Below are 25,617 nucleotides of genomic sequence, written 5' to 3' on the forward strand. Positions count from 1 at the left end.
TATTCACTTTGTATTGGTACATACAATTCCATTCGTTTAACGATTTACTCTTCTGATAAATCCAGAGATCAAAGCTTGGTTTTGATAAAAAAAAAAACACTCTAAATATAATTCACTCAGACGTAACACTTGAACGATTCTATCACTATCCGGTCGCTGCAATAAAACAGAGTGTCAAATATGGAATTATGCTCTACATTATAATTATGCTCTACGACTCTACATGCTCCCCAAATTCGTCTTCGATGGACATCGCGACAGTTTCTACCTGAAGCAATGTTTCGTCCAAAATAAACTGCGGGGAGTTCTATGCCGCAGGCTCCATGTCCATTTCACCGGTCTGATTGAGCAAAGTTATTTCAGCCTAGTCGATGAGCTGTTCAATGTTTGTTGCTGGGGTTCAAACACCTGGGCTGATTGAATCGGTTGGAATCGTGAGTGGCACTTCATCATTGCACAAACTTCAGGAGCCTTTGGAGAATCCTTTTGCTTATCTTCCACCGAGAATCCGACGTCCGAAGTCCGACGCTTCTGTTGACATTCCGGAGAGAGACCCTGCACTTCTTCCTCTGCTGCGGGAATTTTTATTCACGATGCAGCCGCTTTCGATGCCGAATCCTGGATATTTTGTTGCACTTTAACCACTTTAACCACTACTGAAAACTCTTTATTCGATGTTTCTTAATCGCTACTGTGCCGAGATCTACTGTGGTATTCTGCAGCCAGAATCCACACAGAATCTATTTTTAGATTATTCCATTATTCATTGTAGTTCGTCGTTACTTGTCCATCTCAACGTGAGTCCATTGTGTCCATTTGTCCGTGTCGTGAATCCAATTATCGTGGCATTGCTCGGTTGCCATTCATCCAGGTACGTTGGAGGAATGCCTCCGAGAAGAACAATTTGTCAGTCGTCATCAGGCAGTCGTAACGGTAAGGGCGCTCTCCCCAATACGCCACCGCATAGGCTGCGTATCCGCGAGGGTTTGGCGGAGGGGCTGGGAATCAAACCCATGACCATTCGCTTGTAAGGCGAACGTGTAGCCAACTACACTACGGGACCGCCCTTGCAGCCAGTTTCACTTGAAATAAAATCAAACATAAGTGCTGTCCAATGAGTAGCTCGAAGGAGCTCGAAGTTGTTCCCGTCCTTCTCGTTCTTTTTTGTCAACAAATGGGCATGAGCAAGACAGGGAGAAACTTCGAGCTACTTTAAGCTCTCATTGCAATGCTTCGCGCATTCCAATGCATTGGACAGCACTATAATGAACAAAAATCTAATTTATTTAAAAAAGGAGGACATTTTGAACCAAAAGAAGGACATTGAATTTTTGATCAAAAAGGAGGACATGTCCTCCTTTAGGATACCGTGTGGTCACCCTTAGTATATATGAGTGTACTTTGATAGCCTAACTACTTTATTTACACTACAGAAACTTTGAGAACCCAAAGCAATAAAGTTTTCTGTTCTTTTCTCCTTTCCCATTTGCAGATACATCGCCGTGACGCAACCCATCAAGTACGCGAAGCACAAAAACAGCCGCCGGGTGTGCCTGACGATCCTGCTGGTGTGGGCCATCTCGGCTGCGATCGGGTCGCCGATCGTGTTAGGACTAAACAATACGCCCGATCGGGTGCCCGATCTGTGCGTTTTCTACAATAGTGATTTTATAGTGTACTCGTCGCTAAGTAGTTTTTATATACCGTGTATCATAATGGTGTTTTTATACTGGAATATTTTTAAGGTGAGTGACTGAATCGCTGAACGACCAAACGTCATGCAAACTTAATTAATTGACTATGTTTGATAAACGAAAATAATATATAAATTTTCATTGAAACATTTGATCAATTAACAAAATACGCCATCAATACTTACACAGCTACCATACTCTCGTTTTAATTGAAATTCATTGCTATCGGCATCGGTAGCTGGTTCAGCATGTTATTGCATTTCACTTACGGCAGCTATACTACCGAAACGAGTGATAAGGGTGCGCCGGATATCGTTTATGCAAAATTCCATTCTCGAATACTCCCAGTTTGCTGGTGCATCATCCAGCGATGGCTGTTGATCCCGGTGATGCAGCTCAGCGACACAGCATGGGAACTTTTCCGGAGAAACTCTCACGGGAAATGTTGCGCTTGTTGGGGTTTACTGATATATTACGTTACGCAGAAATCTGCATTGTTTTTACCCATATCAACCATTTCATGCGTTATGATATTACATATTTGTATGAGCCGAAATCGTTACTTCATTAACATTGCCCAAAGTGTTACTTGATTTGTGAACCAACCCGTAGCTAGCGAACGGTTACAACTGTGTAGAGCAATACTTTTAGATTGATGCAGAAATTGAATTTCAATTATTCATAAACTACCGGTGCGGCGTCACCGTGCCAGAGAGTTTATCGTTATCGGTATCATAGTACAGCAAGCGAAGAATGCAATTCAAATAGCTCCAGAGCAATATTAGCTTGCTGACATCACTTGCTTCTTTCCGTCTCTATTTGCGATCTCAAGGCCTATAATTTTCAACTAAATTAATGGCTTCGCAAAAATTCTAGATATAGAGATGTGCAGATAACAGCAAGGCCTAAAGACACTTCGAATGGACTGATTATATACCTAAATGGGACCAAAAAATTTAACCAACGTGGGACTTTAGGTGAAATTTAATATTCAAATTGGATATTTCAATCAAGACTAAATTTCATGGTGCATGAAAAGTTTGGACGATCGTAACGATATTACTCACGAAAAATAGCTACCTACCAATGCGAGTATTTCTGCTCCTGTTTGTATGGTCGACTAAGGCAGCATGGGACCTGCAGTGAAAATGGAAGATGGAATCCGTAATATGCTCATCTACTGGACTCAACAGTGATTGAAGATAAGTTGAATTGTTCATCTCTACGTATAGAGCAGTGTCATATTTTCGAATTGCGCTTCGAATTGTGTGGTTTATAACTGTTCATACCCATCCTAATGGAACTCTAGTTAGCCAGTTGGCGAGTTAGATTCTCGGTCCGGTCTAAGATGTTTTCGGCACCCTGGGCGTAGTGTATCCATTAGAGGATTTAGGAAAATTCGGGTCTTCTCGATTCCCGGGATATTGAAATCCCGAAAATCTCCGGATACCCGGGACAAAAAATCCTCAGGCCAACAAATTACAGCCCATTCCACGTTTGAACAACAACCTGTCCAGCATTTGTGCTGGTACAAGTGATCCTACGCCGATGCTTGCACAGCTCCTGAATGTGTTGGTCCGAATCTCCTTCAGAACTTCTGCTGACCAGCCAGTGACCGAACGATCCAACCTCCCGATAAATTCCGTACGGTGCTACCAACAAGCTACGCAGCCAATCCAGGATCCCACGGTGCCACGTGATTTATATGGCGGATTCTCGGATCCTGTACTGCTATACAACTTTGTGGTCAACTCATCGACACTACGTTGTACATACGAAACGTTTCTGAGGCCAGAACTTGTTAAAGATAAGAGAGTTTTACGAGAGTTTTACTACCGTAGTCGAACGAAGAAAATTTCAATAGAGGCCATCCCAAAGACGGACGAGGAAGAAGAAGCTAGCTTACGGCAAAGTATGAGCGCAGAAATTTCATGGAACTAAAAAAGTAAATCACACCAAAGTCGTGCAGAATTGCAATATTGAATATGCCATCAAGATAATTGAACTTAATTCTGCCTAGCAACGAAAACTTGAAGTGGCGAAGCAGGCGCGAAAAGCTTTATTTTCAAGGTGACAAAAACATAATAGCTTCAGTTCGAATGAGATGTAGGTATGAGATGTAGGCTGCGCAAATAAGTGGGTGAATGTAGTTCTTTTGATAGAAAAGTTCATGCTTGATGGACTTGGTGGTTAACTATACAATGTGTGCGATTTGCACCTAGAACTGGTTGTTAAAATTAGTCGAATTCTTGGTGATGAAGTAATGATGATTATAAGGTTTTTATTTTCTAGCACCTAAATATTTTATCGTTGTGAGTATCGGATCACTTCGAAACGCTGTGGATAAGCGTAATCAAGCTTACTTATAACTTATTTTCCAGCTTGAAGATCTTTGTGGAAAAATAATCAGATTTTCGAGAGATTAGAAAACCTTTGTGTTGTAATTGCTTGTTACTTTTATACAAAAGGTAAACGATTCGTCTAGGGTAAAAGTTCCTATAGTCGTGGGTGTTCCTATAGTTGCGGTAGTACGGTTTGCAAGGAATCAACAAATTAAACGCAGACCTGTCATAACACGATAGAGACAGAAACAACATTAGAATTCCATTTAAACTGGTAAAGTATCTTTAAAATACTTTTTTTTTTTCTCCCTTGCGCCAATAGTTGCGGTAGTATTCCAATAGTTGCGAATCACATATAAAACCGATGGGATTCGCAACTATAGGAACTCGAATATCAAAATAACGCAACTATTGGAACACTGCGCCAATAATTGGAGGATTGATTTCAGGTAACAAAACAGGTTTTTGGTACAATTATTACACGCTCTGGATAAAATTGAAATAATGAGCTTTCGGATGCACTCTCAATGTAAGGGAAATGAAATAGAGATTAGAAGTTATCGAAAAATTAGTGTCGGAACGTACTTAGTCCTTCCACTATTGGGTCTTTTACCCTACATTAATATAAAAAAAGCAATGGGTAATGTTTTCAACATAACCGCGAGTAGACGTAGGACTTGTATAAACGTAAAGTATTTACATTTAACTTTTGGATCTATGGATATTGATTATAGGTATTGATATTGGAAACGACAACTTCCATGCTGTGTAGAATTATTAGCAATTTGTTTATTCAAAACTTCTGGAAATAAAACTAATAATTAAATACATAATTAAAATTTACTCAAGCAAATGTAGAGCATTTATAGATTTCTTATTGATGATAGCATATGAAGTTTAAAAATTCTTTTTATAAAATTGTGAGACTTGGGCAAAATGTGCTATTTTAGGGGAACTGTCCCGTTTTCCAAACAAAGAAATGCAGCACCAATTTCGTTGCTTCTTTTTGCTAACATGCGTGCTTACTGCTGAAAAAAAAAATCACAACAATAAGAAACAAGTTAAGGAGCAGTAACCCTAACAACATAGAGGAGGTACTGCTAAAACGTCAACGAAAAATTATTTTTTGCTTTGATTCCCAACTCCGAGTCTACGTCAAGTTTAATAATACAATTTCTCATAAAATGAAAAAAAATAAGATAAAATTTTATTTAAATATTCTTCTGGAAATTATTTTTTGCGTACTTTTTTAAAACATTTACATGTAATACAGCGAAATTTTCTATTCTAAAGTGGATATTAACACTACTGCTGATTGTGCATATTTAATTGCTAATGTCTTCTGCAAATAATGAAATGATATGAAATGTTATCTTCAAACTTGGATACATATTCTTCTGCCAAGCTCCCATGAAGGAGCTGGCAGAAGGAAGGTCGCGATATGTGCCATCACAAATATTGCCCTCCGCTCGCTTTCAAATCGACTTCTATAAAACTTTCTTCATGCCTGCCATATCCTAACGGAACTATCAATTATATACTTTCGCCTCTCATGCTATCATGAACATGTACGTCCAAGTTTGGAAGATGATATTAGCATTTCCATATCATTGTAAATCGTTTAACTTCACGTAGAAGTAACACACACGAAATCATTAATTTAGTAAATGAAAGTAATTATTTTGATCAAATTTTTATTTTCTTCAGTGTTGTTGATTTTTTTGCTGGGAATCAGAACTGTTATAGTGTAACCATGCTTTAATGTACGTGTCGTTCAGTACCAAGCACAACTTAACATATGGTCAGTCATATGACATGACTCGTACCCATCCCGGGATCATGTGGATTATGAAACCAATCACTTTTCGTGGATGAGCAGACCAAATCTCTCTAATTTTATTCTTCTTCATCCACCACCGCTGCCCTCGCTGCCTCAGCCATCATCGGCCTCTAGCCGTGAACTCCGAGCGATGCGATGGGCGATTGCATCCATCGCAACCGACACCACTGCATCCGACCATCATCAAGCACAGAATGACAAAAAAATGCGCCCACTTCTTTCATGCATATTTGCCGACCTACCGGCAGTTCTACCGCTGATGACTGCATGCTGTCGCTGTGTAGGTAAACACAGCGAACGAAACGAAAAATGCGCGAGCAAAAAGTACATCAGTACGCGCTGCTGTCACAAATTGAAATGACTCGCACACGACAGGCACTGCTTCTTTTATACACAAAGAAAAACTTCCGGTAGACCCGAAGGCCCGTGACATACCGCATTCTGATGTCCGTGTTAGGAATGGAATGGTTACATATGAAATTTTTACTGGCTTTGACAAGAATTGAAATTTTCAATAGCTTATTGTTAATAATCTTAAGTTTCAATGGAATAGGCAAAATGGTGGAGAGTGTCCGAGTCGATTGATATATAAATCTTAAAAATCCATCGAAAGATAAAGGCACTAGTAACGTTCAAAATCTTCCCTTCCAGCGTAACGCTCTCGATTTCCAAAAATCTAAATGACACCCAGTATAGTAAAGAAAGACGTAAGTCCTACGTCAAAAAAATTGTTTTCATCCATCAAACAAAAAAATTCTTGAAGTAATTTTAGAGAATGACTTCTACTGCCATCACAAATAACTTTATCATGAATTTTAAGAAGATTTTGCTAAAATATTACAAAAGATTGATGAAAAAACTGAAGTAGTGCTATTTTTATTTCACATCTTTTTCATGATTTATTCAGCTTAAATATAAATGGTCCGCCTCAATATCAATGTAATTCTCTACTGAAATTACCACCATCTGTTCATAATTCAGAAAAATATTAACAAAAAAACATCCTGGTGCTATTTTTGTTTCGCTCAGTGTATAATAGAAGCCATTTGCAGAGCATCTGGCCAGTTCCGAAGTTGGTCATTAAAAGTTTCAGATTGGTTTTGAACCACAGCTCCCGGTACATCAACTTTCTTGATTTTGCGATACAAATTGAATAAACATTTCGCAATATTTGAAAAGCATCTGGGAACATTGGTCACTTCCGGGATTTCCTTCGAAAACCTGGGGTGACATTGCGCATCTCGAATCGAATCACTCGATTCGTACGTTTTTGAATTCGTTTCGAAAAATTGCGGCATTATGTGTTTCGTGCGACTTCATTCAGTCGCAGTACAAGATTTCGAATGGTGCTGTACTAGCTCAATCGAGTATGTTCTGTCAAACGAAATGTAAACAGAGAGAATAAGAGATAGCTGTCTCCGTGTTTATTATGCCGCCCGCTGGAGAGACAACCTTCAGCGCATGGCGAATGTGAGTAAACAGAGAGAAAAAGCGTAATTTCATCTGCGTGTAGCATGTTGCCTGTTGGAAAGGCATCGTTCAGGGCATCAATTGGCAGTTAATTTATAAACAAGCAAATTCTGCTCAATATTATTTATTGAGCAGTTGAAATTGATTAAAACATTATGCCAATACGATATGTTTTATAAATTAAGATATAGTTACAACACAAATTATAAGTTTTATGTTTATTCGACTTTAAGATAACCCTTAGAATTTCTCAAGAATCCAAGTGCAATAATGTAGAAGTATCAGACCGTGTAATTCTCCTCGGTAGTTAAAGATTCACATTAAAAGTTTTTTTTCAACTTCGGGAATTTAATTCATATCTGTGGCATGATCCAATTTTGAGCTTAATAATTTAAAGCTAAAGAAGGATTCGCTAATAAATTACTTTGATGTTTCCATGTGTTTTAGTTAAATGCACTTGGGTCATCTCTTGCGCGTTTTTAATTTAACTAAACTATTTTTACGTAGATTTTGGAATATACACGTTTTTACGCATGGGGAAACCCATAGATTTTTCACGCGGTTTATCGAAATCGTCAAGAAATACGTTAAACTGCAAAAAACGATTTAAGTTGAAGTCGTATTTACGCGGATTTCGATAATTAGAGATTGCATATTGTCTGGAAACTATGAAAGTAGGTATACTAATGACATTCTTTCCATCAAGATACAATTATGAAACATTTGTTAACTTCCCGTAGAGAAATAATAACAAATATAATGAAAAACTTTCAGCAAGAAATGACTCTCGAACAACATTCGAAAGCTATAAAGGTGACGAGTGTTTTTCATTCGACTTGAGTCGTTTTTCAGTGTGCTATCGAGTATCCATAATTCCAAAACATCTCGTTATTCTTGTACCTCCTCGAGCATACTCGAACGATGAGTCGTTTTCGAGATCGAATCGAAAGCCGTAATGCCAAACATGTTCGACTCGATAAAATTACGTTCGAATCGAGATGCGCAATGCCACCCCTGATCTCCCAGAAAAGTGGGAACTTTTTCGTGGTTCTGTATCTGAAATACGAAATCATTCCGGAACTGTCTGTTTGCAGGAAAGAGATCGGTAGCGGATGACAAGATTGCGATGTATCAAATCTCATGGTTTTGCAAGACATGGGTGAAAGATACAGGGGTTAGGCAAAATGATTGAGATAGGCAAAATTTGGCCCAAATTCAAATCCTTATAACTTTTTTAAAAATTGATGAAATTGGACAAAACCGGAAGCATTCGACGGCAAATTTAGTCAAGATTTAGGAACATGCACGGTCACGAATACTGGCCACCGGACACCGGAGATGTTCCGGATTTTCGGAGGTGATGTCAAAAACACATTTTTTCTGCCGCTCGTATTTTTGTGTGGTTTGAAGTTACATCGATAAACATTATTTTCCTAGAAACTAGATCTTATTGAAAATTGAATGCGGGCTGTTGCGCTAAGGTCCCTTTGAAAAACATCCGAGATAGGGTTTCTCACCCCATTCCCGGCCTAACATGCGCACGACTGCATTATTTAATTGATATTTATGACTAGGGGCAACTTTTCTGAATTTTGTGGGCCGTGTAATATTGCGATGGGGTTCACCTCTGCTTCAAAAATATTTATTCTTGCTAAACACCGCTTGAAAAAGCTTTTATTTGATTTAAATTAACATGGTGCAGCACTCATTTTAGTCATAGGCGATTGCTTATCTGGCATACCCCAAATCTCCTCGGCATACGCAATATTTTACTCAATCTCTCAACATCTTACTCTCATTCTCTCTCGGGACGGTAGAAAATGCGACGTAAACAAAAATATGCACGTTCCACGACAACAAGATGCCAGATGGTATTATTCATAATCATTTTATTTGGTTGAGAAGATATATTTACTCATCCAAATTTCTTCCAAACACTTAAAACAATATCTTTTCCACCTTTTGAGATCGAGAGCATTATGAATAAATTCATAGCTTCAACGTATTAGACAGTTTTCCTATTATCGATGAAGGATTATCTTCATACTAAAATAAGACTTATGGCCTTTTGGCAGCACTGTACAGCTAGAAGTTCTTGGGCCGAGGTGATTTTTTGTTCGGTTTGAGGATACATTTTTAAATGTATTCCAATATGTTTATATAAGATCTAGTGATACGAACAATTACAAAAGATTAAAGTGCGTGAGTTTATCATTATTGTGTGGGGATAAACAGCCTGAAGCAACGGTTGTATCGAGCACTGTGACGATTTTCAGGTAGGTGTTTATTTGATGATACCGTTTTGTAAAAGTGGAAAGAATCACTTCGGCTCAGTGGTTTTGCAACGAAGAGCAAAAGTTTGAAATCTACATTTTTATTTTCTATAATTGGATCGCTTAGGAGTGAAATAAATGGTTGAAAAATATTGAGTATTGTGCGAGATAAGTAGGAGACTTTTTTAAAATGATCAATCATAAACCTACGGCTACTAAACGGTATAAATCATTAGCTTTCTGTGCAGTGAGCCGGGAATGGGGTCCATAGGCCCAAGTAGTGATTTACCCTATGGCCATTTCAGTAAACCTGGTTCCGGATACTATGGTCAATTATGTGTATCCTTCCAATCACGTATATATTATCCGGTACCATATCAATATTGGTATCAAACTTCAAGATTTTTCATGGAGATGCTTCAGGAAGCATATGCAGGACGATCAGTTGCCCTGACCACTCTGTAGTAGGTTCCAGGTGCCCCGGGGGAAGTGGCCAGTTTGAAAAACGTTCAGAACCCTATCAATATGGGTATCAAACTTCAAGATTTTTCATGGAGATGCTTCAGGAAGCAGATTCAGGACGATCAGTTGCCCTGACCACTCTGTAGTAGGTTCCAGGTGCCCCGGGGGAAGTGGCCAGTTTGAAAAACGTTCAGAACCCTATCAATATGGGTATCAAACTTCAAGATTTTTCATGGAGATGCTTCAGGAAGCAGATTCAGGACGATCAGTTGCCCTGACCACTCTGTAGTAGGTTCCAGGTGCCCCGGGGGAAGTGGCCAATTCGAAAAACGTTCAGAACCCTATCAATATTGGTATCAAACTTCAAGATTTTTCATGGAGATGCTTCAGGAAGCATATGCAGGACGATCAGTTGCCCTGACCACTCTGTAGTAGGTTCCAGGTGCCCCGGGGGAAGTGGCCAGTTTGAAAAACGTTCAAAACCCTATCAATATGGGTATCAAACTTCAAGATTTTTCATGAAGATGCTTCAGGAAGCATATTCAGGATGGTCAGTTGCTCTGACCACTCTGTAATAGGTTCCAGGTGCCCCGGGGGAAGTGGCCAATTTGAAAAACGTTCAGAACCCTATCAATATGGGTATCAAACTTCAAGATTTTTCATGGAGATGCTTCAGGAAGCATATTCAGGACGATCAGTTGCCCTGACCACTCTGTAGTAGGTTCCAGGTGCCCCGGGGGAAGTGGCCAATTTGAAAAACGTTCAGAACCCTATCAATATGGGTATCAAACTTCAAGATTTTTCATGGAGATGCTTCAGGAAGCATATTCAGGACGATCAGTTGCCCTGACCACGCTGTAGTAGGTTCCAGGTGCCCCGGGGGAAGTGGCCAATTTGAAAAACGTTCAGAACCCTATCAATATGGGTATCAAACTTCAAGATTTTTCATGAAGATGCTTCAGGAAGCATATTCAGGATGGTCAGTTGCTCTGACCACTCTGTAATAGGTTCCAGGTGCCCCGGGGGGGGTGGCCAATTTGAAAAACGTTCAGAACCCTCTCAATATGGGTATCAAACTTCAAGATTCTTCATGGAGATGCTTCAGGAAGCATATTCAGGACGATCAGTTGCCCTGACCACTCTGTAGTAGGTTCCAGGTGCCCCGGGGGAAGTGGCCAATTTGAAAAACGTTCAGAACCCTATCAATATGGGTATCAAACTTCAAGATTTTTCATGAAGATGCTTCAGGAAGCATATTCAGGATGGTCAGTTGCTCTGACCACTCTGTAATAGGTTCCAGGTGCCCCGGGGGGAGTGGCCAATTAAAAAAACGTTCAGAACCCTATCAATATGGGTATCAAACTTCAAGATTTTTCATGGAGATGCTTCAGGAAGCATATTCAGGACGATCAGTTGCCCTGACCACTCTGTGGTAGGTTCCAGGTGCCCCGGGGAAGGCGGCCAATTTGAAAAACGTTCAGAACCCTATCAATATGGGTATCAAACTTCAAGATTTTTCATGTAGATGCTTCAGGAAGCATATTCAGGACGATCAGTTGCTCTAACCACTCTGTGGTAGGTTCCAGGTGCCCCGGGAAAGGTGGCCAATTTGAAAAACGTTCAGAACCCAATCAATATGGGTATCAAACTTCAAGATTTTTCGAGGTGATACTTTTAAATGCATTTTAGAACCAGCAGCTGTCATGACCACTCTGGAGTAGGTTCCAGGTGTCCTGGGGAAGTGGCCAATTTGCAAAATGTTCGAAACCATATCAAAATGAGTATCAAAGTTCAATTATTCTCAAGGAGATGCTTCAGGTAGCATATTCAGGACGATCAATTGCCCTGACCACTCTGTAGTAGGATCCAGGTGACCCAGGGGAAGTGGCCAATTTGAAAAACGTTCAGAACCCTATCAATATGGGTATCAAACTTCAAGATTTTTCATGAAGATGCTTCAAATGCCAAACTTCAAGATTTTTCGAGGTGATATCTTTAAATGCATTTTAGAACCAGCAGCTGTCATGACCACTCTGTAGTAGGTTCCAGGTGTCCTGGGGAAGTGGCCAATTTGCGAAATGTTCGAAACCATATCAAAATGAGTATCAAAGTTCAAGGTTTTTCATGGAGATGCTTTTGGACTCTCCTGTCGAATAGAGTTCGCCGCAGCACGAAGTTGACCATCTCCAAAACGCTCATTAGACTGGTCTGCCTCTATGGCCACGAAAGTTGGATGTTGCTGTCGAAGGACCAACGCGCCCTTGGAGTTTCCGAATGGAAGGTGTTGCGGACCGTCTATGGTGGGGTGCAGATGGAAGACAATGGAGGTGGTGGTGGAGGTCAATGAGCCACGAGTTGAAACTGTTAGGAGAACAACCCAGATGATACCATTTTGGCGGTTACGATGGGCCGGGCAAGCAGCCAGAATGTCAGACGATAACCCCATTGAGATGATGCTTCGATAATAATCCGACCGGTACAAGAAGAAGAGGCATGCAGCGGTCACGGTGGATCGACCAAGTGGAACGCGACCTGCGGATCTTTCGCAAAAATGAAAAACAGACGTCATATTCAGGATTTGTCATCATATCAACAAATACCTTGTCTTCCAAAATAATTTGATAATCGGCAGGCTTCACTTTGCCCTTAAGTGCCATAATAGGACCATGGCCATGTCAAGATATACCACAATTGCTAAGTCATGCTTGCGACCTGCTGCCATTGATGGCAGGCCATCTTACACTTGGTCGATCCACCGTGACCGCATCGCGCCTCTTCTTCTTGTACCGGTCGGATCATTATCGAGCACCATCTCAATCGGGTTGTCGTCTGACATTCTGGCTACATGCCCACCGTAACCGCCAAAATTGTACCATGCGGTAGTTCTCCTAACAGTTACAACTCGTGGTTCATAGCCTCCACCACCACCTCCATTGGCTTCCATCTGCACCCCACCATAAATAGTCCGCAACACCTTCCATTCGGAAACTCCAAGGGCGCGTTGGTCCTTCGCCAGCAACATCCAACTTTCGTGGCCATAGAGGCCGACCAGTCTAATGAGCGTTTTGTAGATGGTCAACTTCGTGCGGCGGCGAACTCTATTCGACAGGAGAGTCTAAAAGCATCTCCATGAAAAACCTTGAATTTTGATAATGAGTATTGAGTATTTAATATGGTTTCGAACATTATGCAAATTGGTCACTTCCGCAAGACACCTGGAGCCTACTACAGAGTGGTCATGACAGCTGCTGGTTCTAAAATGCATTAAGAAGTATCACTTCGAAAAATCTTGAAGATTGATACCCATATTGATATGGTTCTCAACGTTTTTCGAATTGGTCACTTCCTCCGGGGCACCTGGAACCTACTACAGAGTGGTCAGAGCAACTGATCGTCCTGAATATGCTTCCTGAAGCATCTCCATGAAAAATCTTGAAGTTTGATACCCATATTGATAGGGTTCTGAACGTTTTTCATATTGGCCACTTCCCCCGGGGCACCTGGAACCTACTACAGAGTGGTCAGAGCAACTGACCATCCTGAATATGCTTCCTGAAGCATCTCCATGAAAAATCTTGAAGTTTGATACCCATATTGATAGGGTGCTGAACGTTTTTCAAATTGGCCACTTCCCCCGGGTCACCTGGAACCTACTACAGAGTGGTCAGGGCAACTGATCGTCCTGAATATGCTTCCTGAAGCATCTTCATGAAAAATTTTGAAGTTTGATACCCATATTGATAGGGTTCTGAACGTTTTTCAAATTGGCCACTTCCCCCGGGGCACCTGGAACCTACTACAGAGTGGTCAGGGCAACTGATCATCCTAAATATGCTTCCTGAAGCATCTTCATGAAAAATCTTGAAGTTTGATACCCATATTGATAGGGTTCTGAACGTTTTTCAAATTGGCCGCTTCCCTCGGGGCACCTGGAACCTACTACAGAGTGGTCAGAGCAACTGCTCGTCCTGAATATGCTTCCTGAAGCATCTCCATGAAAAATCTTGAAGTTTGATACCCATATTGATAGGGTTCTGAACGTTTTTCAAATTGGCCACTTCCCCGGGGCACCTGGAACCTACTACAGAGTGGTCAGAGCAACTGATCATCCTGAATATGCTTCCTGAAACATCTTCATGAAAAGTCTTGAAGTTTGATACCCATATTGATAGGGTTCTGAACGTTTTTCAAATTGGCCACTTCCCCCGGGGCACCTGGAACCTACTACAGAGTGGTCAGAGCAACTGATCATCCTGAATATGCTTCCTGAAGTATCTTCATGAAAAATCTTGAAGTTTGATAATGAGTATTGATAGGGTTCTGAACGTTTTTCAAATTGGCCACTTCCCCCAGGGCACCTGGAACCTTCTACAGAGTGGTTAGGGCAACTGATCGTCCTGCATATGCTTCCTGAAGCATCTCCATGAAAAATCTTGAAGTTTGATACCCATATTGATATGGTTCTGAACGTTTTTCAAATTGGCCACTTCCCCCGGGACACCTGGAACCTACTACAGAGTGGTCAGGGCAACTGATTGTCCTGAATTTGCTTCCTGGAGCATCTCCATGAAAAATCTTGAAGTTTGATACCCATATTGATATGGTACCGGATAATATATACGTGATTGGAAGGATATACATTATTGACCATAGAATCCGAAACCAGGTTTACTGAAATGGCTATATCTCGGATGTTTTTCAACGGATCTTAGCGCAACAGCCCGCATTCAATTTTCAATAAGATCTAGTTTCTAGGAAAATAATGTTTATCGATGTAACTTCAAACCACACAAAAATACGAGCGGCAGAAAAAATGTGTTTTTGACATGGCCTCCGAAAATCCGGAACATCTCCGGTGTCCGGTGGCCAGTATTCGTGACCGTGCATGTTCCTAAATCTTGACTAAATTTGCCGTCAAATGCTTCCGGTTTTGTCCAATTTCATCAATTTTTCAAAAAGTTATAAGGATTTGAATTTGGGCCAAATTTTGCCTATCTCAATCATTTTGCCTAACCCCTGTATTTACGCAGCAAGTAATTCGGTCGACAGGATCATTCGGCCGAATAGGACATTTGACTGAATAGGTCATTCGGTCGAATAGGATACTTGGCCGAATGGGACTTTTGGCCGAATAGGACATTTGGCCGAGTAGAACATTCAGCCGAATAGGACATTTGACCGAATAGGACATTTGACCGAATAGGTCATTTGAAAAGTGAGAAATTAGGTGTGAAAAGTGAGATGTCTCACTTCTCACTACTTATTTCCCACTTCTCACTTGCGAAAAGAGAAAAGTGCGGAGTGAGAAGATGTCTAACTACTCACTTCTGACTTTTCATTTTTTACAGTGGAAAGTGCGATATAAGGGGTGAGAAGTGAGACGTTACACTTCTTCTTCTTCTTTTTATTGGCATTACATCCCCACACTGGGACAGAGCCGCCTCGCAGCTTAGTGTTCATTAAGCACTTCCACAGTGATTAACTGCGAGGTTTTTAATAAGGGTATGCGATAACACATTTTTTCCTAACGAAACGAAACGAAACGAAATATATAATGTCTATGTTGATTCGAAACGAAACTAATCGAAATATAGAATTACTTTCGAGACCATTTAATTCGAAATTTTTCGAAACCAAACGAAATTTAAATTGTTTTCCGCGGAAATTTTATTAAATTGGTTTTACATTTTGTACGGAATTTCGACCAATAGAGTTATAATAAGAGAAGAAGTAGTCTGTGATAAATCGCCTCGTTCCCGTTTATATACCATTGGCGATAAGGCAATACCTCAGCATTTGTGCCGCTTTCAAAACAATACATCGTGGAGCGTGTGCTTCTGAATCTTACCGTTCAGATTTATATTAGTAAGTACATATAAAAATATAGAAATGATGTGATTTTTCGTTCCAAAATTCGTTAAACACCTTATTTTACTTAAGAATTATGTGATTATGCTGAATCATACTTCATATTGACTTATCAGCATGGTTTAATGGTATTGAGCCAACTCGAAATTAGAAAATTAATGCATAGATTTTATTTGTTATCCCGTGGGATACTCCGCCGTGCGTATACGCAGATAGAGAGTTGGTAATAGCATACATTTGTCGATAGAAGAATCCTAAAAACCTTTGTAAAATGTACACGAATATGTATTTCAGATTGTATTTCACAAATGTGACCGCAAAGTTTTTACGGCAGCAGTTTTCCAGATATGAAATAATTTTCCCTTTCTCTTACAAAAAGTTGTATCAAAAGACTATCATTCCTCCCAAATTCAAACTTTTATAGGAAACTCAGCCCATAGTTTGTGCATATCAGGAATGCAAAAATTGATGCCAAATTTCAACCGACTTTAATTAAGTGCAAGAAACAGCTGTTATGGTCAGTATGAGCTGAAAACAATCATGAGTAGAGAACTCAGCAATTTTAATGATCATCCCACTCGTTCTGGATTTTTGTTTTTTGCTAATTTCATGCAAAGATCTAGAAATTCCCACGACTTTGCAATGTTCCTTACGTATTGTGCAAACAGTCAAAGAAGAGCTTAGCTTGGTTAACTATCGTAGTTGCCTAATCATTATTGGTCGAGAAACAGCAAATATGCATAGCTCACCAATTATTTACACTCAATATTTTTCTACACGGTTGGAATCCTTCAATTCCTCGGTTAACCTGAACTTTCCAGATATTTATATATCACCTGAATATTATTAGATTTTTCATAGGTTAACTCATAGCACAGAGAAACAGACGTCTCACTTAGAACAAAATGCAATCAAAATCATCGTCACGGAATCATCATCGCCTAATACTAAATTCACATTGTTTGGACAAGCGGAAACTAGATGGTGGTAGTGTGTAAACGTCAAACACAAGCAAAATTGATGGAAGCGCCATCAGTGGCCGAAAAATGAATCCACCGTTAAAAAAGTGAACGATGAAACATGTGTTGAGTGAGACGTCTGTTTCTCTGTGCTCATAGTTTCATTGACGCTAGAGGTCGTGATCCTGTGAAAACCAACCGTATTAAAAAAGAAATGGGTGTAATCTACTCTGGATAAAAAAAATTATTCACTTGCTTCGGAGTTTCCAATTCATGACCAATAATGATGCCGGTCATGTGTTTACAGTCAATTTATCCCTTAGGGCCTTCTTAACTCCTAAAGTCTTAAGCGGTGCTTACCCATGTCCTTAAACCTGGTTTGAGGAATAAGTGGAGGTGAAGAAATCGGTTATTAATAGAAGGCGCTGAAAAAATACTTCAAAGAGGCCCTTGGAATCCACGACTCGACTTTGCATCTTTTACAAAGTTATACTGATCTGATTCATATCTGGTTACATGTACACAAATAAAATAGAATAGTTAAAGATACTTTTCGTTTTCTGTTAGATATTTCTAACAAAATACTGAAGACGTTTTAAAAAAGAAAACTAAATATGTACTTGTCGACTCAGAACGGGGTTATGTAGTAAGCATTTCAAATAGCCATGCGTAGGATTGCCAATCCGGAGATAGCGAGTTCGATTCTCGGTCTGGTCAAGGATGTTTTCGGGTTGGAAACATTCTCGACACCCTGGGCATAGTGTATCCATTGTCTTGCCACACAAGATACATACTCATGCAAAGGCGGACATAGAAAAGTTTTCAATTAATAACTGAGGAAGTGCTAATATAACCTGGGCAGAAGCTATGAACAGAATAACAAAACATGACATGAATTTGATTGATACAAGAGATAAAAGAACAGGCAACAATATCAAAAATTTGCATCGAAATGTCATTTAAATATCAAGATATGTTATGGCACATGATATTGATCACTTCTTACAAATAGCATAAATCGATCTCCTCAATTCCACGGAATTTCGTTTCGAACCATCTGAAACGAAATTTTTCGAAATACCGCATATCCTTAGTTTCTTAGCCAGGTTACCATTTTTGGATTCGTATATTATGAGGCTAACACGATGATACTTTTATGCCTAGGGAAAACGAGACAATTTCCAAACCGAGAATTGCCTAGACTGGCGCCGGGAGTCGAACCCAGCAACCTTCAGCATGGTCTTGCTTTGTAGCCGCACGTCTTACCGCATGACTAAGGAGGGCCCAGCGTTCACGACTAAGGAAGAACGTTACACTTCTCACTGTAAAAAGTGAGTCGTGCGAAGTTAGACGTCTTACTAATCATTTTTCATAGTGAGAAGCGAGTAGTGGGACGTCATCTGAATTCTCACTTCTCACTGTAAAAAGTGAGTAGTAAGACGTCTAACTTCGCACTACTCACTTTCCCCAGTGAGAAGTGAGAAATGAGGAGTGAGCAGCAAGACGCAGTGAGCAGGTTTTCACTGTGAAAAGTGAGCAGTGCGAAGTTGGTGGTGAGACGTCTCACTACTCACTTCGTACTTCTAACTTTTCACAGCGAGAAGTGAGAAATGAGGAGTAAGAAAGAAGTGAGACGTTTTTTTGAACAATAAATCTGGTACAATGCTATCGTTTTGTTCGGCAACGTTGGGAGCTTCCGAAAAGGGCCAGATGGATTTACAATGAAGAGCCTTTAGAAAAGTGATCACTTCCTGGGGAGCACCAGATTCCCAAGCAACTGCCGGAATTAGCCAAACTGCCCAGATTCTATATAAAGGTCTTCTACTGTATTTGTGCTGCAAAATCATGTAGTTTAATGTGTCACGAGCTGGGTTTCAGAACCACTCAAAAAGTGACCACATCCCAGAGGAACATCTATAACCGGAGGTCTAAACATTCAGTTTTCATTTACAGTATTGCAAAATGATGAGTAAAAACAATTGCATCATTATTATGAGTCTTCCTTTACTGCTTATTATCCACGATTAAAAGGAAGTTGGCCTATTTTTACCCCATTTGGTCCAAGGGACCCCCTCGTTTCAACTGTTCCCATGGATCTTATCACCAGATCATCACATCTACACAAAAACAAAGGAACGGTGAATTTTATAATTTGAAATCGTTGCCCGGGTCGAAACGGGTTTTAACCAAGAAAATCTCCACGTGATGGCTATAGTTTTAGAAAGTTTGCAGTAGCCATCCGGCAAGTAAGTACATAATGCTGCGCGTCCTTTCGGTCGTCCAAAATGCGATCCTCCACAGTTTGAATATTTCGTCTGGCTCGGTTCATAGGCACTTCGAACGATTTGGTATCGTTGTGCTTTGTGGGATCGAAAAGTAAATCAATTGATATGCGTTTGATCGTGCTCATGCTCGGTGTGCAGATAGTTAGTTAGTTCTGGTGGGTTGTTTCGATTCGAAACCAGGCGTAGTTGATCTGCTGGACCAAATGATCTGTTTTCAAGAACAATTTAGAGAACCTAGAACAACTGCATCAAACTAATTTAGGCTGCACATTATACGCAAAAGCTATATGAACTTGAATGGACGTATTGGGTAGACTCCGATTGCATGACAGGCGTAGTGGAACTTGTGGACCAATTAATCTGAACTCCAGAACAATTTGAAGAATCTAGAACATCATCATTCGTTTATTTGTATCATATTTCATCTGACTGTGTTGTCTACATGAAAACTTAAAGCTAAACAGTGTCAGTTGTTATAAAATCTTAACAGACTTAAGCTTAGCTCTAGGTCGAAGTGTTCTAGAAGAGGCATAAAGTTGAATCTTACCTAGCAAATCAGGCACGTCATACTCCGATAGAAGTAGTTTGGCAATGAAAACTGCTTGCCCCACATTCCTCCGTTTGGCAAGACTATCCAGTCCCAGCAAGCGACAGCGATCAGCGTATGGTGACACATTTAGCGGGTTACTCCAGGGTAGATGGCACAATGTATATCTGACGAACTTGTGTTGAACAGCTTCCAACCGAGCGATCCATACTGCTTGATAAGGATTCCAAACAGCAGAAGTAAATTCCAGTTGAGAGCGTACTAACGAGTAGTAAAGTGATTTAAAGCACAGAGGATCACGGAATTCACTGGAAATTTTGAAAATGAATCCGAGTTGACGATTCGCTTTATCAATGGTAGTTGTTAGATGATGACTGTAAGTTAGCCTGTCATCCAATAGGACACCAAGATCTTTAACATGGTCAACGCGTTGAAGAGTAGTTCATGCAATATTGTAATCGAAAACCAAAGTATCGACTGTCCGGTGAAAGCTAATGACGTACCACTTGGAAACAACAAGAACCATCATATTCCGATCGCACCAATCCTTGAAGATGTCCAGAAGCTTCTGCAGTTCTTGGCAGTCCGCCAATTTTCGATCAACGAGATACATTTTGAGATCGATCGCAAACAGCAGCAAGCCCCCGCGTTGTAAGATGAAGGTAACATCATTCACGAAGAGGGAAAACAGCAATGGACCCAGCTTGAGGGACACCCGAGCCGTTCGAGAAACAGTGAGATGAGTGGTTTCCTGTGATGACGATAACTTGACGTTGCGCAAGGTAGGATTTAAGCCAATTGCAGAATGTTGTAGAGCCCCAATTTAGCGAGCAGTATATCGTGATTAACTTTATCAAACGCTGCTTTAAGATCCGTATACACGGCATCGACTTGAAGCTTTTTGCTCATGTTGTCCATACAGAACGATGTAAAGCTTACGAGATTCGTTTCCACAGACCGATCAGGAAAGAAACCATGTTGACACGGACTGATATAATTCTTACAGCAGGCAAATAACCTCTCGTAAATAATCGATTCAAACACTTTCGATTCAATACCAAGTGCAGTAATTCCCCGATAATTTCTTACGTCACATTTGTCACCTTTTTTGAAAACAGGAAACATTGTAGAGCATTTCCAATGAGTGGCAAATTTTTGCTGTCGGAGTGATAGGTTGAATAGTATGCTCAGAGGGATAGCCAAGATGTCAGAGCATTTTTTTTAATACTGCCGAAGGAATGATGCTTGGGCCAGCAGAGAAGGACGATTTGATTCTATTAATGACCAATACAACCATTCGAGGCTCGATGCTAAAAACATCCATGCCAATGACGTTTTCAGGTGCATCTCTAATTGCGCTTACAATTTTGGCTTGAGATGGTGAGGTAACGGAAAACACGGACGAGAAGTGCTCAGCAAAAAGGTTGCATTTATCCTCAGCATTCAATGCAACATCGTTGCCCAGGAATAATTTTGACGGCAGACCAAATTCTTTCCTCTTGCTATTTACGAACGCCCAAAACCTCTTAGGGTGACGTCGAAGACTCTGCTGCGTGCGACACACATACTGCTTGTAAAGTTGCATGTTATAGCGGCGATAACAATTGCTAGCGAAAGTGAAGTTTCTTTTGGTTTTAGCACAAAGACGATTAGTAAAAGCACGGAGTGCTCTAGCGCGTGCCCGTTTGAGATTACGTAGAGCAACATTAGTCCATGGTGGCTTTCTTGGAGGTTTTCGTTTCGGTACACATGCAGACACACAATCGCGTAAAAAGCAATTAAAACGGCTAGCTGCTGCATCGATGTCCAAGTCATTCAAAACGTTCCAGTCGAATCTCAACAAGCTGAGATGGAGCAATTGGAAGTCAGTTTCACGAAAATTCAAGTAATCGACTTCTGAGCCGTTGTCAAAGCTAACTTGATGGTTATTAGCGACAGATATATCTAATGCGGGATGATAAATATCAAGAGGAACGATAGCATCAGGTGCTTCATGGTATCATTCAAACTAATTTTGACAGCTCAAAAAACGCAAGAAACGGGTCTTGCAGATACAAGCTGGGTTGATTTTTGTTTTTAAGGTCTTCTGAATCAGTAAATTTTACTCATATTGAATTTGGTAAATTGAAATTTTCTTCATTTTAAATGACAGCATCCGTACTCCAGCTGATCTAGCAAAAAAATAGGATGCCTAGAAGCATAATAAACTAGCAAACTTCAGGAAACTAGATGAGGTGCATAAGACGACTGTGAAAGAATTGTAAAAATCGCTTAGAAGACACCCGCGAACCTGCTGTTTGAAATCATGATTCTAATGATTTCTTGATCGCAGTATTCGACATGTTAACCAAGAACATGCAAGTAGGTTTAGGTTTCCCTTAATACAAGTTCTTTACAAATGCTTGCACACTTGTTCATTTATTCAATTAAACGTATGAGATGAAATTTTCGTAAAAAGTTTGGGCACAAGATAAATCATCGCACAAATGTACTCTGCGTCTCCATATGCCTTTAAGCTTATATGCTGCTGAACAGTTTTCAAAATCCCTACGTCTATCGTTTCCCCCTGGAGGGCCATTTCTGCCTGAAAACTCGTGAGGTTGTATACGAGACACGACCACTTGACGTACGTAAAACCAAATATAGTACAGTGAACAAATCATTGCGCTTTAGGTATATAGAATAGAAGGAACCATCCTACCGGCACAACTACCCTGTTTTAGCAATCCCTCCCACTCTATCTAGCAGCTGGACTAGTCTTTTCGCTCCTTTCATACACCAAAGTTCAATTATTGATAATACCCTAAAGGTAGGAAATTACTAAGGATTGGAACACGCTGTATAAGGGATGCATGATACATGAAAGAACTAAATTTTTCAATAGTTTAGCGTTGATAATCAAAAGTTTCATTACTACTGGCAAATTGGTGGAGAGTTTGCGAATCGATTGATATATAAATATTTAAAATCCATTGAAAGATAAAGGATCTATTAATATTACAAATCTTACATGATTTCGTGACGGTCCCCAAATTTGAAATTTTTATTTTACACCCTGTATCCGAGCCTTCCCTCAAACGTAGTTTACGTCAAAACACTCATGGGGACATTCAGATATCGTAATAACATAGATGATTGTAATAAATTAGTATTTTAACTAATCTGAACATGCAATCATGCAAATATGCAAGTGACTTCAACGCCGTTAAAGCGAGACACGGTCTTCAAATAGCAAAAATCACCTACTAATATTACTTCCCTCTTTCTAGCTGATAACTAGGACGTGGCTATCGCTGTTATTGATCATTTGGACAATTGATTCACTGAAACTTGCACACTTAGAATGCTTGAGCCAGCCAATCATTCAGTTGATTATTTGTGCAATAATCACGGAGTTGCAGCCATCGATATGTTTATTTATTTATTTTATTCATTTATTTATTAATGTAAGAAACACAATCCTACCTTGAATGTGTCATTCGAAATCAATCGGATTTGATGTTCAAAAATAACTGACGAATCCTCGCTCATATGGATGAAAATCATTCGCTCAACAATTTTTTTTATTGAATGATCTTAGACCAAGATCCAAATTAAATTAGAAAAACCTAGATTAATCTACCTACAGTGAGATTTTGACCCTTCCTTAGTCGTAAGGAAAATTGTCAGACTCCAATATTTAAAACGAGATAAAAGTACTCAACATCCCACGGCGATTGAACGTATAAAGTGACAAATTAATTGCCTACCAAAAGGCGGATTTCATGGGTGGAGTAACAACACAATGAATGAATACGCACTAGACTAGCCCAGGAAACAAAAAGTTGTCTAATTCCACGGGGCACCCCCCAGGATTGTGTCTTTTGGTGAGAAAAGCAATCTCTGAAAATTTCAGCTCAATCGCTTGTTGCATAAGCTGGCGCATTTGAATTGAAGCTTGTATGGGGATTTCAGCCAAAATGTATAGAAAAATACACCTCCGTCACTCATTCTATCTGGAAATTGGTTCTGATTGCTCGATTGACCTCAGAATTGCAAAACGGCAGTTGGTATGCTACAGAACAATTTCACAGAACATTGAATGATGATTAAATGAACTTTTATATAGGTTTCGGCTGATACGATTAGATCAATAAATCAAAAATACACAATTCAGCTCCTAATAAATCAGCCGAAAACTATATAAAAGTTCTTTAATCATCATACAATGTTCTGTGAAATTGTTCTGTAGCATACCAACTGCCGTTTTTGCAATTCTGAGGTCAATCGAGCAATCAGAACCAATTTCCAGATCGAATGAGTGACGGAGGTGTATACATTTTGGCCTATACATTTTGGCTGAAATCCCCATACAAACTTCAATTCAAATGCGCCAGCTTATGCAACAAGCGATTGAGCTGAAATTTTCAGAGATTGATTTTCTCACCCAAAGACACAATTCTGGGGGGTGCCCCGTGGAATTCGACAACATTTTTTCCTCCCCATACTAAGCTGGGCCAGTCTAATACGCACTGTACGTCATGCTGCCTATCTATCAGGCGCTCGTCGGATTAAATAGCTATTGTAACATGATTAGTCAATATCGTAACGCTGGTAACATATGCATGTACTTGAAATTTCCAGAGACCTCGATATTAATTAATTAAGAACTAATTAAATCAGCCATTAATCTGAACGAAACTCAATAGCGTTCAATAATAACATATATTTCGTCTTATGGATGCCTAATTTTGTAATACTAATCTTGTTTAATACCTTAAAAATGAGTGAGATTTATATATTAGTAAATTTCAGAATTTGCACACATACGCACACATACACGCATATAAGTGGTCTTTTAGTATCTCAAAACATGCTCACATATGCTATCTATCATCCACTGAAGAAATTTTTGAAATCCCTTTAAATTTTTACGTTTTTGCTTTTCTTAGAACTTCTAAGTTAGAAGATTGTTTGGTACATGCTTCAATATGTCCCTCAATTAAAATCAATTGTTTCTTTGAAACAAAACAGAAAAATAAGCATATTTCCATATCATATCGTTTGTTATAATTATATTTTCAATATTAAAGTGAATTTGTTCCAAATACCATAGATTTTATTTCATAATTCAAGAGATTTATTGATAGCTTAATACGTAATGGAACGTATACACGGTCAAGCAGTTTGACCAACATTGACTCCACCTCTCGTTTATTCCAACATCCATCAAGTTTTACCAACAGCGGCACGAACAATCAATTTATTCGACCAACAATATCACACACGAACGACCGAAGCGCCAACTTGAGCACCAACCATCAACAAATATATGAGGGTTTGTGCAACTTCACTACAAATGCTCAAACATGTTCGGCGAACCTTGACTCCACCCCGACAACTCAAACCAAAATCAAACCGTTTTAATTTTTTCCAACCGAGCTGCCAACTGTCAAATGGTTGTTCGAACAACTTCACACACGTTCCAACAAAGCAGCAACCGAAGCGTTTTCTTGGGGGTGGAGTCATGGTTCGTCAAACTGCTTGACTTGTGTGTACGTTGCATCACACGCCTGCGTAACGCATACAAAGCGAAATTATAGACACTTCCGAAGGAAGGGTCAAAAATGTTTTAATTTCTGCGGATGATAAATTGAATGACGATTTTCCCAAATCATCTGATTTTCGGCGTGAAGCAAAAATCATACAATAAATGGCGGATGTTTTTGTTCAGTGATAGTTTAAGTGCATCAATGATATGCCCCCAAAAAAGTATATTTTAAGAGTTGCACTTCTGTTTAAGCGGTTAATAGCTGCCGCCTGATGAGTTTATTGGTTCTATACTATTCCCCAGAAAACCATTTCCCAGAATGTGTCATTCCCCAGAAAACCATTCCC

General features: G+C 39.8%; 1 protein-coding gene across 1 annotated transcript in view; it reads left to right on the forward strand.

Annotated features, from left to right (window-relative positions):
• LOC134226697 (dopamine D2-like receptor) overlaps positions 1-25,617 on the forward strand; it is a 1,014,775-nt gene that overhangs the window by 867,777 nt on the left and 121,381 nt on the right. Inside the window, exon 6 of the mRNA XM_062707645.1 lies at positions 1,493-1,745. Within this exon, the coding sequence (XP_062563629.1) occupies positions 1,493-1,745 (253 nt within the window). The remainder of the gene's footprint in view (positions 1-1,492; positions 1,746-25,617) is intronic.

This window comes from Armigeres subalbatus, chromosome 3 (genome assembly GCF_024139115.2).
Source record: "Armigeres subalbatus isolate Guangzhou_Male chromosome 3, GZ_Asu_2, whole genome shotgun sequence".
In the NCBI taxonomy this organism is placed as follows: Eukaryota; Metazoa; Arthropoda; class Insecta; order Diptera; family Culicidae; genus Armigeres; species Armigeres subalbatus.